This window comes from Zingiber officinale, chromosome 7A (genome assembly GCF_018446385.1).
Source record: "Zingiber officinale cultivar Zhangliang chromosome 7A, Zo_v1.1, whole genome shotgun sequence".
NCBI classification, from domain to species: Eukaryota; Viridiplantae; Streptophyta; class Magnoliopsida; order Zingiberales; family Zingiberaceae; genus Zingiber; species Zingiber officinale.
In genome coordinates, this window is record NC_055998.1 from 71,034,011 (window position 1) to 71,050,927 (window position 16,917).

At 41.6% G+C, this 16,917-nt stretch overlaps 1 protein-coding gene across 1 annotated transcript; it reads left to right on the forward strand.

The window, feature by feature from the left end:
• Positions 1–1,296: 1,296 nt before the first annotated feature.
• LOC122001509 (hydroxycinnamoyltransferase-like) lies at positions 1,297–12,304 on the forward strand. Its single transcript, XM_042556282.1, has 3 exons — positions 1,297–1,472; positions 1,772–2,194; positions 11,262–12,304. The coding sequence occupies exons 2-3, from the start codon at positions 1,778–1,780 to the stop codon at positions 12,168–12,170; spliced, it is 1,326 nt and encodes a 441-aa protein (XP_042412216.1). The 5' UTR covers positions 1,297–1,472; positions 1,772–1,777; the 3' UTR covers positions 12,171–12,304.
• Positions 12,305–16,917: the final 4,613 nt, after the last annotated feature.

Consider the following 16,917-nt stretch of genomic DNA (forward strand, 5'->3'; position numbering starts at 1 on the left):
TACCAGCCCCAATAATTTTTTATTAGTTTTGTTTGTTTTTTTAAAACAAAATTAATAAAAAAAATAAACAAAACTAAAATAAATTTTCGCCCGCACCAAAATTTTTTTTATTAGTTTTGATTTAAAAAAACAAAATCAATAAAAATTAAAAAAAAAAATTTGGCCGGCCCCACCAACTTTTTTACTAAAAAAAATGACAAAGGGTATAAATGTAATTTTAGAAATGAAGGCTGGGAAGAGGATGTGGGAAAAGCAGATCTCCTTCCTATGTCGAGTTGGACGCTCGGATGCCGTTTTGTTGTAGACATGTGAATAGGATACTCTTTGCTGGAAAAAGATAGGACATGTCACGTGTTATCTGCTTCTGCCCGTGTCTTACGCGGGAAGACAAACCACGTGCAGAAAAAACAAAAGGCATAAGATAGGACGTGCTGATTTAATTCGTGAATTCCTCTCCCTTCCTTAATCCGTGTCCCTTCCCCTCCTTTAGTTTAGCTCGTGTGGCAAAATCGCGTCCCTTCCCCTCTTTACTTTAGCTCGTGTGGCAAAACATTAATACATTCATCTCAAATATTTTCATCAATTTATCCGGATAAATTCAATACAAATAAATAAATCATAATGACTGAAAAGATAAATGATAGATGAGATAAATTTACATATGTTGTAGGAATTTACATCCCATCAGTTCCGAGATTCAATCCTAAGATCTCATATAACAATCAACTTATCATTTATCAACTCAGCTAAGTTCGTGAGAGAATCGGCTATGAATTTCTCTTGCATCTTTTATCAATGTCATTTTCCTTTTTTTTCTCTCTATTTTGTTTTTTCAAAGTTTGATCCATCTATATAAAAAAAAAAATTAGCAAGAAATAAATCACTTATAATTACAATTGAATCATAATCACGATCTAATTATAATTAACTGTGATTATTTCCTAAGTTCATTATCCCACATATTATAGTTTGGATCGGAAAGGATGGTCGAAAGTCATCCCAGCTTAGCATTTGATAGCTTGGTCATTTATCCACTGTTGACGATCTCTGATCATCCGTACTAATTCAAACTATAATATAAAAAGAATGATAAATAAAAAAAAATCATAATTAATTATCACAATCTTATTATAATATAATAGTATATTTCTTAATCCACCTTTGCATACCGACGGATTTGTTTTTTTCTCCATTTTTCGATGACTTATCTTTTTTTCACCCTTTCCTTTCCCTCTATATCAATCCTGCAGGTTTGACTCATGAGGAGGAATTGGCAAAATGCATGTATGCTGATTCAGGTGGCGTCTAGCGTGGCGATGCAAGGTGGATTGGCCGCTTCCACCAACCGCACCTGTTGCCACGGCTCACTTTAAAGTTTTAATCATATGTACTTTTGGCTACTATATAACGCTCACTGAAGCCCCGGTCGCTTCGCCGATCGAGCTCTTGTAACCAGTTCGTGCTTTGGAGGGGTACCGCTCTTTCTTAGCCTTTTATCCTTCAATTTGTAGATTCCTGCTTAATTTATGGAAAAGTGATATAATGTTTGCCTCTACGGAGTTCTACCTCCTGTTGCTTACATAGCGTTTGGCTTTGGGAGTAAATGTTTCTGTTTTCCGGTAGATTTCAAGTTAACGTAATTTGGAATTTTCAAGTTAAATAGTATTATTAGGTCATGTTTAAAAACAATTAGCAACGAACTAGTACATGCCAGCGCGTTTATTTGTTTTTAGTGGTGACGACTGAACCACTGCACGAACGCTGTCATTAGGGAGCTATGGTTGTGATCAACGTGCTGCGGTCGACGATTGTGCAGCCGGCGGAAGTGACCCCGAAGAGACGGCTGTGGCTCTCCAACCTGGATCTGGTGACGCCGCATCACCACACGCTGTTCGTCTTCTTTTACCGTCCGGATGGGTCGGCCAACTTCTTTGACGCGGCGGTGCTGCGCGACGCGCTGTCCCAGGTGCTGGTGCCCTTCTATCCCATGGCCGGGCGTTTGACTCGCGGCCAGGACGGTCGGATCGCGATTGATTGCAACGGTGAAGGGGTACTGTTTGTGGAGGCGGATGCGGAGACGACGGTGGACGACTTCGGCGACTTCGCACCCACCAGCGAGCTGGAGCAGCTGATCCCAAAACCAAATGCAGACTACACCAACGGCATCTCCGCTTTCCCGCTTTTACTCCTCCAGGTAATTACCGCTTTCAGTCTACGGCAACTTGAGACTAAAAAAAAAAAGAAAAAAAAAAGCGTAAATCTTACCTGGATTTATTAGTTGACGTAATCAGAGTGCTTTAGAGCCGAAAATATTTTTGGTCACTGGATGCAAAAGCATTTTAACCGTGAAAAATATAAATTATTCCAATTATTTTTAAAATAATATTTTAAATAATTAACTTTGCATAATTAACAATGATTTGGCGATCAAACAATTTAATTAATGGGTCTTTCATTAAATTATTAAATTAGAAATTTAATTATATTCATAATTAATTAACTAGCAAGTTCTAATAAGCCGATAAAGGGTAACATACAATTACAAATTATAATTAATTTAAAATGTTCTTAAGGAATATCCCATTGGAAATGTGAATGGAATAAAGAGGTGGAAACGAAAAGACTCTATTGTGCATGGGTTTACTCCCACATTAGAAGTCTCTTAGCTTTATTGTTGGTTTAAATTATGACACATGCATTAACATTGTAAACATATGCATGGGGAGAGACTCTCTTACGCGTGAGTACATAGGGGTGAGTGCAAATCCAGGGCTCGGATTGTACTGAACCAAAGTTGACTCGTGTGCGAGCACGACTTGCGCATGTCGAATGTCAGACCGGTTGAGGTAAAATTTACCCAAAAGAATGAACTAACATATTGCCACTTGAATCACTTTTTGCTACATGCTCAAGGGTGTAACGGAAACATTAATGTGAAATTAATGGTGATTCCGTAACGTCTCGACATTAATGGCGACATTAAACTCATTAATGGTGATTTCGTAACGTCTCAGTATTAATGACGATATTAAAACTCATTAATATTGATTCTGTAACATCTCGACATTAATGAAGACATTAAATCCATTAATGACGAAATTAAACTCAGCATTAAATGGTCATAATTTGATCATTTATTACAGGCAAGATGAGAGCTCTTATATAAGGAGGCTGGATCTTGAGCAAAGTGAAAGAGAACAAGCGGAAGCGAAAGCAAAGCAAAAGCAAGAGAATTCCTCCACCTTCGTCCCCCGATTATTTTCTCTCAGTCGTGCATCCGCTCGGTTAAACTACTTGTGATAGCACTCAGGTGCATTCTCAGTTCGCCACGAACAACCAGTGCTTGGTTGCGTTCGTGGTTTTGCCGTTGTATCCTGGAAAATAGACGATCCGATGAAACCTCGAAGCACAGCCGGAGGTGGGACGAATCTGTTTCAAGGTAACTGCGTCGTTCGCAGGCCTCGGTCCGCTGCTCTGTTTGTTCGCTCGGTTGGACTCTTCATCTGCCGGGTCGGCCACTCGCCCTTCTGATCCGCCCGATCAGTCTCCTGCTCGGTCTGTCTATCCTTCAGTCTGCTCGGGGAGCTTTGATTGCTCAGACTCTGAGGTAAAAAAACCAGCCCTGCTGCTAGCCTGAGATTATCTATTCAGGTTATCTTAACTGTGAGTTGAATTTAATTCGAGTATTTAGATTCAGCTAATTTCCTATAAATCTCCAGCTACAGATTGTTTCTGTCCAACAATCTTGAAACAGATTCGATTCTGTTGAGATGGCCACGAAACGAAATGTTAAGGTGTAACAGACTCAACACGTGCAGGTCCCCTCCGCCCCGATTGGAACTGTGCCAATCAGTTATGGGGAAAAGCCAAAGAAGTTCAGTGGACTGAACTTTAAGAGATGGCAGCAAAAGATGCTCTTATACCTGACCACGCTCAATCTGGCTCGGTTCTTGACCGAGGACCCTCCCAAGCGCACTGAGGATGCTGATGCGCAAACCATCAGTACAGTGGAGGCATGGACTCATTCTGAGTTCCTTTGTCGAAACTATATCCTTAACTGCCTTACCGACTCGTTGTACGCTGTGTATAACATGAAGAGAATGACTAAGGAGTTGTGGGAGTCCCTGGACAAGAAATACAAGACGGAAGATGCAGGGGCAAAGAAGTTCATCGTGGGTCGATTCCTGGACTACGAGATGGTTGACTCCAAGACGGTGATCAGCCAAGTCCAGGAGTTTCAGGTGAGCAAAGAAGCCATGGGAGAAGGGGAAACACCGAAAAACTCTTCGGAGAGTTGAGCTTGATCAGGGGATGTCGTCATCGTCGCTTGCAGCCGCCAGCACCGCTGTCATTCGTCACTGCTTGAAGAAGATTGGGAAGAAGAGGAATTGGGTGCGTTGGGGGAGAAAACGTGAGGAAAGGGAAACATTAAGGGTGCGTTTGGTTCAAGTAATCACGTATAACCTTGGTTATGTGGAATAAAACATAACCAAATATTGTTTGGTTCAACCTAGGTAATGCAACAAAAACTTATTTGTTTGAAGGTTTTAATGAATAACCTAATTTAATATTTTACTATATTACCCTTAGTTACAAAACCTACCATATATATCTTCTAAACTCTATGTTTTTTTATTTTTTATTTTTCACGTTTTTCTTTATTTTTATGTGTTTTTTATTTTTTTTTATTTCTGTTTTCCCCATTTTTTATTTTTTATTTTTTTTTAAAAAATTTTTATATATTTTTTTACATTTTTAATGCTTTTTTAATTTTTTTTAATGCTTTTTTTTTTATTTTTAAAAAAAAATTTACATTTTTTATTATTTTTTACGTTTCTTAATTTTTTTTTAAATTTTAAAAATTTTTATATTTTTTCTATTTTTATTTTTATGTTTTTATCTTTTTCCCTTTTTTTATTATTTTTTAATTTTTTTAATGTTTTCCTAATTTTTAAATTTTTTTTAATGTTTTTTACATTTTCTTTTTACATTTTTATTTTTTTAAAATTTTTTATTTTATTTTTTATATATTTTTTTATATTTTTCTTTTTTATCACATTTTTCTCTTATTCAAGGGTATTTTGGATAAAAAATTTTTGTTAACTCCAGAATCAAGAAAACCTCAGTTTTTCTAAGTTTTTCGATTTCGGATTGCATGCCCCTTTTGCTGACGTGTCGGGCGTGGAACATTACTCGAGAATCATCGATTATCTAAACAAAACAGAGTTTTTGTTGATAACCTTGGATGGATAACTAAGGTTATCAAGGATAACCCCCAACCAAATGCACCCTAAAGTGAATGAGAAATGGTCGAGCCACTGTACCAAACCTAGAATTTTCCCTTTTAAGTTTCCACTTGAATCGGGCCCAATTGAACCAAACTAGAAATTGAACCGGACCAAGGAAGAGATTTTAAGGTTTTTTCTCATTTGAAACTTTGGATTTGAGCTATTGAAATTGGGTTTTGGATGAGGCTTTAGATTTGAGCTCCTTTGTCTCCTCTAAACCTTTGGCAAGTGAACCAAATAATCGCTTGGTCCAAACCGGTGTTCTTATTACGCAACCGTAAGTGTACGGTTTCGTCGTCAGTAATAAAAATATCGAATCCACAGAGACTGTTGATTAAGCACTAGAGATGTCACAAGTAGGTTATCTAGACGGTCGAAAATTAGCTTTGGCGCTTGCAAACTAACAAGGGTGATTGAAGAGAGAAAGAAGGTTGAGAGAGAGAGAAGAGATCTTGGAGGGAATGAGCTTCGGGAGATGGATTCTAGGATTTCGGTTTCATTGTAGTGCTAGGAGATACTACATAGATTACTTAGTTTCTACCCTCTATATCCATGCTCTTGTAGGAAGTTAGATTGATCAATATCCCTAAGTATCGAATAGAGACGATCCCTGTGAAATCCTGTAACGGTTAACCCCTGTCACTAGGGCGCCTCGGTAGATCACAGGAATTCGTGTCTAGTAAATAGCAATAAGGATAAAGGTAGATGGTACGGATTCCTACTTCCTTATGGAGGAATTGTCTCTCCTTTCAAGAGAATGTCCTAGACGTCCGTGAACGGGTTACCCTTGTCACTAGGGTCCCTCGGGTGTACGATCTAGAGCACTCTCTCTACGAGAGCAACAATTTCTATGGGATTATTTCTCCTTTTAAGGGAACGTCTTAGACGTCCGGAAAGGGTTACCCCTGTCACGAGGGTACCTTGGTCAATACGCTCTAGGGCATCCCCTTGCGTGATCAACAATCCTCCACATTAATCAACAAAGCGTGCAAGAAACATAACTACGTCACACACACAACTTCATCAAGTATGAACAAGGCATAAACAATTCATTGAATAGAAATAAGGCGAATCAACATAGTTCTACATCTCCATCGTATTACAAATACTTCCTAATTCTAGAAGAGGATGTCTATTCAATTATGGGGGAAGAACAACCCCAGAATATAAAGAAAAACATACTTACAACCCTAGAAGGAAAGGAAGAAGAGATGCTTGATGATTCCGATGTCTTGGGGATGCTTCTTTGCTCCAGAGATGGACGGATCGTGAAGAGACGGCGGTGGATGAAGATCGACAGCTTTCCCCGAGGGGAGGGACGAAGTCCCAAATCAAAGATCCCCAAAGAATAGGGTTCTTGACACTTTTATACCTCCTCCAAGCCGCCCAGGAAAACCAGGATTACGGGGCATCTGATAAACCGAGTTTTTCACCCATTAAACCAGGTTTTCTCGTGATCTCCACTGAACCAAAGTTGTAGCTCTTGAAGTTATCTTCAATCTGATACTTGGATTGAGCCCTGGCTCCAACCGAGCCAAAAGTTATGGTGGTTCGAAGTTTGGTCTGCGGTCTGGGCGGTGGTCCAGTTGAACCCGCGGTTGGGAGACACGGCCATGCCATTTAGCATGGGAAAACAATTCTTTATCTCTATTTGATCTGAAGAAAAGTTGTAAATCTTGAAGTCAGCTACGTTTCGGTATAAAGAACATCCCGAAACTCCAATGGAGCGCAAAGTAATGGCCAAATTACGAACGGTCTGCAATCTGCCCAGAATTCAGCACAACCCTGTTTTGGCGTGGCACGACCCGTGTTCTTCGTCGCACGGCCGTGTGGAATCCACACGGCCTCACACGGCTCCTTCTCGGGTTGAGTCACACGTCTGTGCGAGGTTGCACGGCCGTGGCCTTCTTCATCTCGGCCGAGGTCACACAGGCGTGTGGATTCACTCGGCCGTGACCTTTCCATCCACTAGAATGTTGGCATGGCCGTGCCATTTGGCACGGCCATGTGCTGCTTGGCCACTCTCATGGGGGCACGCCCGTGCATGGTTGCACGACCGTTCTCTGATCCCTCTCTGGATTGGCCACACGGTCGTGCTCTCTGCTTTGTCCTGGTGCCTCGACAATCACCGTTTTCGCTCCAAAAGTTATCCCTGTCAACACAAAACCAAACAAAGAGCAGATATCTGAACAAAAGAGTATATATGGTGAATACATGCTAAAAGAGGCGATCATGCAAGGAATATATACATGTAAAGTAAGTGAATGTGCATCAAAACATGCATAAACGATCATACTATTTATACACATCAGTTCTTCTCCTCAATTATTTTCTCCATCAATTCCTACAAAACACAATATAATCAAATAATATTCAAAATACACATAAATGTACAAGAATTAAAATAACAAATATCCACTCTCATGAAACACACTAAAAAATATATAATTGGGCACATAAAAAGATAGAAATACCGAGTTATAACAATAAAATAAAATGTTCAAATATCGGTTATCAATGTTCCAAGGTAGTCCTAGTTGATTTCCCTTAGAGTTTTGCATATCATAAGCTCCCGAACTCAGCTTGTGACTAACCCGATAAGGCCCTCCTCACTGGGGCTTCATCTTACCCATGTCTCCCACAAGCTTGAATTTCTTATAGATAAAGTCATTGACTTGAAAGGTGCAGGAGATGACCCTTTTGTTATAGGTCTGACACATTCGTTATCGGTAGGTCGTGAGCCAAGTGACTGTCTTTTCTCTTGTTTCACTTATTAGGTCAAGCTCAAGTAGTTGTTTGTCAGGATTGTTGTGGTCCTAGGTGCTTACTCGAGCAGACTCCATGCCGATCTCAACAGGAATGACTACTTCCCCACCATAGACCGGATGAATGGGTGTCACCCGGTGCTCCCCTGAGGAGTTGTTGGGTAGGACTAGAAGATGCTCAACAACTAGCTCTTTAACCCAATTGCCTCTTACACGGTCTAGCTTGACCTTAAGCCCTTAGACAATCCCCTGATTAACCAATTAAGTTTGCCCATTGCTCTCACGAAAGGCAAAAGAGGAGAAGGCATGTTGAAAACCTCGCACCACTTCTTGAGCTTGCCCCCCTGAAACTGATAACCATTGTCAGAGACAAATCTAGAGGGAAGGTCACACCAATAGATGATGTTTTCCAAAGGAACTTGAGCGCTACATCTTCTGTGATCTGAACCAAGGGCTCAACATCCACCTATTTGGAGAAATAGTCGACCACCATCAGGAGGAACTTTTTTTTGGTTCGGTCATAATGAAAAGGGCCAATAATGTCTATTATTCACTGATCGAAGGTGAAAGAGGCAGTAGATGCCTTTAGAAATTCTATGAAATGTCGAGGGTGACCTTAATTCTTCTGTCATTTGATGCAGGTGTTGATGAGTCGTGCTGTGTCATTCTATAGGGTTGGTCAGAAGTAATCTGCCAGTAGAATCTTCACATAGATGGTTTGACCACCCACATGATTTCCATAGTAGTATTGATGAATCTCCCGCGTGTAGTAGTCGACATCCTAGTAGCCATTTGATCTTCTTTGAACTCGCCTACTAGTTCGTTCACTAGGAACTTGACCTTTTGATGGTAGGTGGACACCATAGTTCGGAACGAACTCAAGATGGATCACCCCAAGATAATGTTATAGGTGGAAGGAGATTCTACCACTACCTCCTAAGATCATGTTGATAGTATGTCGGCGAGGGGAACCCTCCCTGGCGAGTTCAGGATAGGTATCTTGCTGAAGTCGTGCTATCTCTTGAGACCTCCTTGATGACGAGTTCGTTCGAGGGCCTATCTGGCGGTTAGAGTTGTCGGCCAGGTATATTTAACTGAAGATTGCTGAGAGGGTACTGGGGTAATCTTCTGTCATGCAGTCGAGACTAGGTGGCTCAACAAAGGTCTCTGGCGTATTGATGGCATTCATGAGTGAAATGCCCATGCGACCGATGGTAGGCGCAGAAATGACCAGATTTCTCTGGGAGTGGTCAGCCTGACTCGACAGCTGAGGTTGGGACTATGCCCACAGCCTGTACTACTTTCTCCACCATTCGAGCTGGCGCATACCGGTGACTCAGGTGTGGCTTCCTGATTCAAAGAGGTGCTATGGGAGCCTTGTGCTCAGATCAGGCAACTACCGGTGTTTGTACCAACCTCTTTCCTTCCACAAATTGAGTTTTTTCCATATTAATGTACTTCTTGGCTCGCCCTATGAGAAGATCAAAATATGTTGGGCGCTTCTTCACTAGAGATCGAAAGAAATTCCTTCCACCAGTCCCTGGGAGAAGGTGCTCACCAGCACCTCCGAGGTGGTAAAGGGGACATGTAGGGCGATTTGACTGAACCGCTAGATATATTCTCTCAAGGTTTCTTGATTCTTCTACTTCAAGGTGAACAGATTGAAGGGAGTTTATGGTACCACTTGCTACTACAAAGTGATGTAGGAAGACAACTTTAAAATCTTAAAAAGATAGGATGGAAGAGGGCAGGAGTCAGCTGAACCATCACTGAGCCAAGCCAGAAAGGGTCGCTAGAAAGACTTTGTACTTGATGCCATCAGTGCATTGATACAACATAATGGAGTTTTAAAACCAACCTAGGTGGTTTTTGGGATTTGATGATCACGTATACTCTTCGAGCTGAGGTGATCGAAAGTGATGAGACAATTCATCTTCTAAGACATTCCTTGAAAAAAAGTGTTTCACGGGAGTTCCGATCTTCAACGAGTAAGGAACCTTTGCCTTTGTTATGTTTTCAAGGAGGCGCCCATCAAGCCATTGATTCATGCGAGTGTTCCTCTGGTGGAATTATCATCCTAAGTTGGGGGTCTGGACCTAAGGTAGGTGAAGTGTTAATCGGAACTGGCGACACCAGACTAGGGGGAGGAGGCACCTCAGTCGAGGAGGAGGGGGCTCCAACAGGTGCCTGATTCAATGTAGGGTGTATCTTCAGTATTTCTTGCATTGTGTGACCGATTAGTCAGTTGAAATCTTCCATCGTCATGGTTATAGTATCATCACGACCTTTGACGCTAGTGGAGTTATGGTTCTTAGTAGTTTTCTTGATGTCCATCATGTCAACGTATCAATTTAAGTTTTCCACAGATGACGCCAATTTGTTTCTATATGAGATTGCGAATAGATAAGTCACATGAGTGTAACTATTGTGAGGAGGATTCCTAATAGACCGGCGACAAAACAAGCTCCTGGGGTGTTTGAAACACTCATCAAGAGGTTCGAATGGTCACCAAGACAGATCTTGGTACAGTCACTCCGATACTTAAGTTAGAAATGAGTTGAATAGAGGAGAACTCTCGAAAGTAAGAGTTTGAAATGCATAATGTTCACATACTCGCGCCCGGCCAACTGAACTTCCTTTTATACCTTCTCCTAGGAGGCCCAAACCTTATGCACGTTCAGGTTGTGGGGCTGCCATGTGGGCGCACATACCCTCTCATTCAAACTCTCAGTTGTTCCATGTCCTCTGCTTATCATAGTACGCACATTCTCTACAATTGGAAGAAGGGGGGGGGGGGGGGGGGGGGAGATCGACAACATCTGGAGATATGGAAAGGGCCGAACTGAAGAAGTCGGGTGTTGCCGAGCTAAAGGAGTCGAGCATAGCGAGATTGAGGGAGTCGACTGTATGTGGTCGAGCTGATTAGCTAAGGGAGTCTGGAGTGGTCGGGGTGAGAGAGTTTGATCTATCTTGGATCTGTCTTAACTAAAGCTGATTTTTTATTTAACTGACAACTCAACTTAACTTCTTGACTTCTGATCAATCTAATGGCGCCACATATAAGCTATCTATACCTGCCACATCACTAGACTTTCGAAGTTATAATTTAAGCAGTTTTATGATGTCTCTTCTTTCACTATCCTAATTTTGGCATCATTTTGGATTTAATTTAGTGGGTTTGATCTAATCGACGCATGCATGCACACAGGTCACTCACTTCAAGTGCGGTGGTGCAGCCTTGGGCGTCGGCACGCAGCATCACGTCGTCGACGGCTCCTCTGCCATTCACTTGATGAACTCCTGGACCGACGTTGCCAGGGGCGTCGGCATCGCAGTCCAGCCAGTCATTGATCGAACCCTCCTCCGCGCTCGCGACCCACCCAACCCCTCTTTTACTCACATCGAATACCAACCCCCTCCTTCCATGAACACCTCTGCTGCCCAAGTCGCAAGCCCCGCAGCTGTCCGAATCTTCAAGCTCACCCGGGAGCAACTTAACCTCCTCAAAGCCAAGGCTCCCCCGGGTGACAGCTACAGCACGTACGTCCTCCTTGCGACACACGTATGGCGATGCGTGTGCATAGCGCGCGACCTCCCGCCCGACCAGATGACCAAGATGTACATTGCCACTGACGGTCGACAGAGAGTGCAGCCACCACTTCCGCAAGGCTACTTCGGGAACGCGATCTTCACAACCACGCCCATTGCAGCAGCAGGGGAGGTGACCTCTCCGGAAGGTGGTCCTTCCCCAGCGGCCAAGACTATCAAGGAGGGTTTGGTGAGGATGGACGCCAACTACTTGCAGTCGGCATTGGACTACCTGGAGATGCAGCCAAATCTGGAGGCATTGGTGAGGGGCGCTCGCACATACAGATGCCCAACCCTTGGGCTCACCAGCTGGACGCATATGCCAATCTACGACATAGACTTCGGGTGGGGCCGACCAATTTTCATGGGTCCGGCCCGCATCGGCTACGAGGGTCTGGCATTCGTCCTGCCAAGCGCCGCCGGGGATGGTGGCCTCTCGGTGGCCATCTCCTTACAACCTGATCACATGTTGAAGTTCCAGAAGCTCATCTATGATATCTACTTTGAAGTTAGATTATCTATGTTATAATTGGTTATGATTTGATATTGTCATGTCTAATGATATTAAATGAATTATTTAAATTTCTGTTATGTATCCATGCAAACATTAATTTGGAGTATGTGTTATAATATTACGTCTTAATGCAACGGTGTAACTGTGTATGCTATGAGATTACATAGGAATTTATTTTTATCTATCATATCGTCAGCTTTGCATTGTATATATAACACTTCCCTACACTTGTATTATAATAACAAAGATGTTACCACGCGTCAAGTTTTACTATATGGGATATATATAAGATTTTACATCTTGTGCTGCTGTCATTTTTTTTTTTTGATATTAAATCTTAAAGACATGGACGATCATGCATGCATAATAGAGGAGGAAGCTGCTTCCCTCAATGGAGACAGCTTTAGGTTACTACTGTGCTTTTAGATTCAGAGAGAGGTTGCAGATGAAATGAGCCTCATAAGATGGAAGGTGCTTGCCAATTTTTCAGAAATAATTAATAACTTAAAATAAGAATGATTTTCTGTCCTTTAATTTGTTATATTGTGAATTTCCTAAAATTATTTGGCCCGGGTTATGGGAAAGCGGTAGGATATTCAGATTATCATCCAGATATTTACGGTTCGAGCCCTAGCTATGATGAATTTGTAAGAATTTTTTCTTTAAATGAGACGTGCAACTAAAGGATGTTGGGCTTCTTGGTTGTTCGTTGCAAGCGCTTTCTGATTTATCCTGATGGCTGGTGGGGAAATTCCGTAGGGTCGGGCTGTCCTGATTTACTTTGGTGGCCGTGAAAAAATTTAGTAGGACGTGGCACCTATGATTCAATCTCTAGCTATGACAAATTTATAAGAAATTTTTCTCCAAATGGGGTCACAACCAAAAGATGCTAGGTTTCTCGGCCACGTGCCGCAAGCGCTTCCTAATTTATCCCGGTGACCGGTAGAAAATTTTCGTGGGACTGGGCCGATTACCCTAGGGCTAGCGGGGTATCATTTACCTCTGGGGTTATGGTGCAGCAGCAGGATTACCACAGTTCGATCCCTAGCTATGACGAATTTGTTAAAAATTTTCCTCTAAATGAGACGTGAAACCAAAAGATACTAAGTTTTTTTTGACCGCCTTCCACTAGCACTTTCTGATTTATCCGATGCTGGTGAAAATTTTTTAATTTATACTAGGCCGAAGGAAAATTTTTACAAGGACTGGACTCATCATCCCAAAGGATAACTGGGTTTTACTAGAAGGATTCATATTGCTGCAATATCAATAAGTTGGGAAAACACAAACAAAGTAAAAGAAAAACCTCAAGAACGCTCTATTTACAAAATAAAATAAAATTACACCTCATTTTATTTCATTTTTCAAAAATATATCATCATTTTTGCTCGTGCTCGATAGGCGGTATTGACAGAGCACAAATCCTCTTAGCCGCAATTTGAGGATTAGAAGATGGTCCATTTTATAGACTGATCTATTTTAATAGACTCCATCACTTAAACAGATGGGGTTCATCATAGTCCATCAATCATGATCAATGGATCATCCTCTGGTCCATAATTTATGGACCAGAGGATCCTGTCTGGTATTGACGGAACACATAAGGGTAGCCAGCTCAATTTTTATTATTATCTATATAAGTTTTATTAAGTATTAATTTTTTTTAATAAAATAAATAAACAAATCGACGATGTAAGATGATGATTCCAACATATGGGGTAGGCTCTCTTCAAACAACACACTATATTTTTTTTCTTTCATGTTTTAGTCTATTTAAATTTCTCCATTTTCGACGGTGTACGTTTTGTTTTTTTTTAATGGAAGGTAAAATATATTATCATCAAAGAAAAATACAACAAGACATTCAACCAAAGATAGCCAATTGTTTATGATGATGAAGTATCAAATCCGAGTAGCTGTATAAGGTATGAGATCATATATACGATCATAATACCATGTGTAGTAGATTAAATGATCTGGAGCATCTGATCAATCTCAAGTATCCACTCTGCTATGCATCGAGCATGCACCTCATCTCGTCCCCCACAACCAAAAGACAAGATAGTGTGGGTCTCTGGACTAATCACTATGTATTGATAATCACTGTACTCACCAATACCATGCATATGACTCAGATCTCCACAAGTAATACAAGCAAACTACCTGTCTATCCTTCTGTAGTGATACTGTGCACATAGTAGTAGCCCATAGTCTCTGTTGTCCTCGACATCCCTACCCCCAGTCTGCTCATCCTCAGCTAACTGTGTCATGACAACACCTAGCAAATTGTTAGTTTTCGTCTCATTAGGGGACCAATATAAAAAAACATCTTCCTCTTCTGTTTCTATAAGGTGATGATTCCAACATATGGGGTAGGCTCTCTTCAAACAACACACTACATTTTTTTCTTTCATGTTTTAGTCTATTTTAATTTCTCCATTTTCGACGGTGTACGTTTTGTTTTTTTTTTAATGGAAGGTAAAATATATTATCATCAAAGAAAAGTACAACAAGACATTCAACTAAAGATAGTCAATTGTTTATGATGATGAAGTATCAAATCCGAGCAGCTGTATAAGGTATGAGATCATATATACGATCATAATACCATGTGTAGTAGATTAAATGATCTGGAGCATCTGATCAATCTCAAGTATCCACTCTGCCATGCATCGAGCATGCACCTCATCTTGTCCCCCACGACCAAAAGCCAAGATAGTGCAGGTCTCTGGACTAATCACTATGTATTGATAATCACTGTACTCACCAATACCATGCATATGACTCAGATCTCCACAAGTAATACAAGCAAACTACCTGTCTATCCTTCTGTAGTGATACTGTGCACATAGCAGCAACCCATAGTCTCGGTTGTCCTCGACATCCCTACCCCCAGTCTGCTCATCCTCAACTAACTGTGTCATGACAACACCTAGCAGATTGTTAGTCTTCGTCTCATCAGGGCATACCGATCAGTGTATCCAGGAGGGTACATAGTATCCTCAAGGTACCCCTCCTCCTGTCCTCCAAACTCCCAACCATGTCATACCATCCACCTGCCTCTCCCCTCTGCCAGCCATCACAGCCTCATCCAGTAGTGAATGCCTCCAATCACCTCTGCATGTCACTGATCAATCTATTTGCCACGATGCCCACCATCCTCATCTGTCCATCCTCTATTGGCCCATCATCTCCACTGCATTAGTAATTCTTCGTGAATTTTCCATTGTTCCTAACTTGAGGATAAGAGGGGCCAAGTCGAGTTCCGTCTGTCAAGTCTCTAACCCTTTTGTCCAAGATTGTTTCATATAGTTGCTTGCAGCGGACCTATACATTCTCACTTCCAGCATGATCAATTTGACAAGAAGCCAACCCGGGAGAAAAGAGAACTCTAAAGCTGCCTCCATGGAATCAAGTACCCCAATCTTTCTTTAATCATGCTCTTGAGCATTCATGCAGTAGTGGAGATTTCTGCCCTTGGGCCGGTGCCACTAAAATCGAGCTCTCCTCCACAAGGGATGAGACCTTTCTACGTCTTTCATCAGCGTATGGTCATTCTACTAGAGCTTGTCATGGGCTTTTAGAAGAGATTAACAAATTTGTACATTATCGGCAACACGCCCAATCTTCTCCAAGTCATAACCCAAGGTCTCCTACTAGATGACCGCCTCTAGTTGAACATTATAACAGTCCTAGATGACAAGAGGATGGTCAAAATTAACAAGGATCTCATGAACCTAACCAAGACATGGTAAAAAGCTCCTCGAGATAACACTTCTTGTAGGAGAGTAGTTGTAAGTACCTCGGGTTGATTTTGATGTGATCAACCAAGTTAAGTTGGGCCAAGTTTATTTTTGATGCCTTGTGTCTAAGTGTGCAAGAGCTTAGGAACACAGGAAGTTGAGCAGAAGACGCAGCTAGCGAAAAGGATAACATGGGAAGCGAGTCGACGAGCTTGGTGCATCCGAGGGACGAGGTAATGTAAAAGAATACACTGACGGACGAGAATGAGACGCACGGTACTTCCGAGGAAATGAGAAAATGGGGAGAAAGTCTGCTCGAGGAGACGAGAGCATCATCTGCCAACTGCCAGGATGGAGGCGCCTCCAAGGAGTTGGAAGTGCCCTCGCGCCTTGATTGGAGGCACCCTTGCTCCTGGGTTGAGGCACCCTCGTGCTTGGTTGGAGGCACTACTAGTAATCATTAAGCTACCATTGGGAAGGATAAAACTCTATCATGTATAGGATAAACTCTATCCTCTTGGACCTTTTTGGAGGCGCCTCCAACCAATGAAAACTAATGGTAACTTCTTTCCAGGAGGCTATAAAAAGCCTCTTGGAGTTAGGAATTCATAAACAACTCTTGTACTCAATTCCTAACTACTTTTAAGCATTCAATGATTATAAGAAGTTTCTCTGCCTTCAATGAAGGAGATTTTTTTTGAACTTTTCATTTACTTGGATTAATTGTTGGTGCAGTTGGCACTAATGATCAAACCCGAGTTTTGATGAATGACAAGTAGATTAAAGTTAGATGTGTTGTTGATATAATCTTATTACCAAGTGTGGAGAGTTGACTAACTTGAAGGGTCAAGAGGACCAGACACCAGGCAGGAAGTCGAGTTAGGATGTGTTAATTCTTGATTGGCGAAGTTCAGATGTAGGATTTTGGTAGGAGGTAGGGATGTTTGATTCTCGATGGGTGGAAGTCAGGATGTGTGATTCCGGCAGGAGGTTGGGATGTTCAATTCTCAATTGGCGAA

What these genes read in the sequence shown, in the direction of transcription:
- LOC122001509 (XM_042556282.1), top strand. Translation starts at nt 1,778, where the DNA reads ATGGTTGTGATCAACGTGCTGCGGTCGACGATTGTGCAGCCGGCGGAA. An exon ending in TCCCGCTTTTACTCCTCCAG is followed by an intron (nt 2,195 to 11,261) that starts GTAATTACCGCT and finishes GCATGCACACAG; the next exon opens with GTCACTCACTTCAAGTGCGG.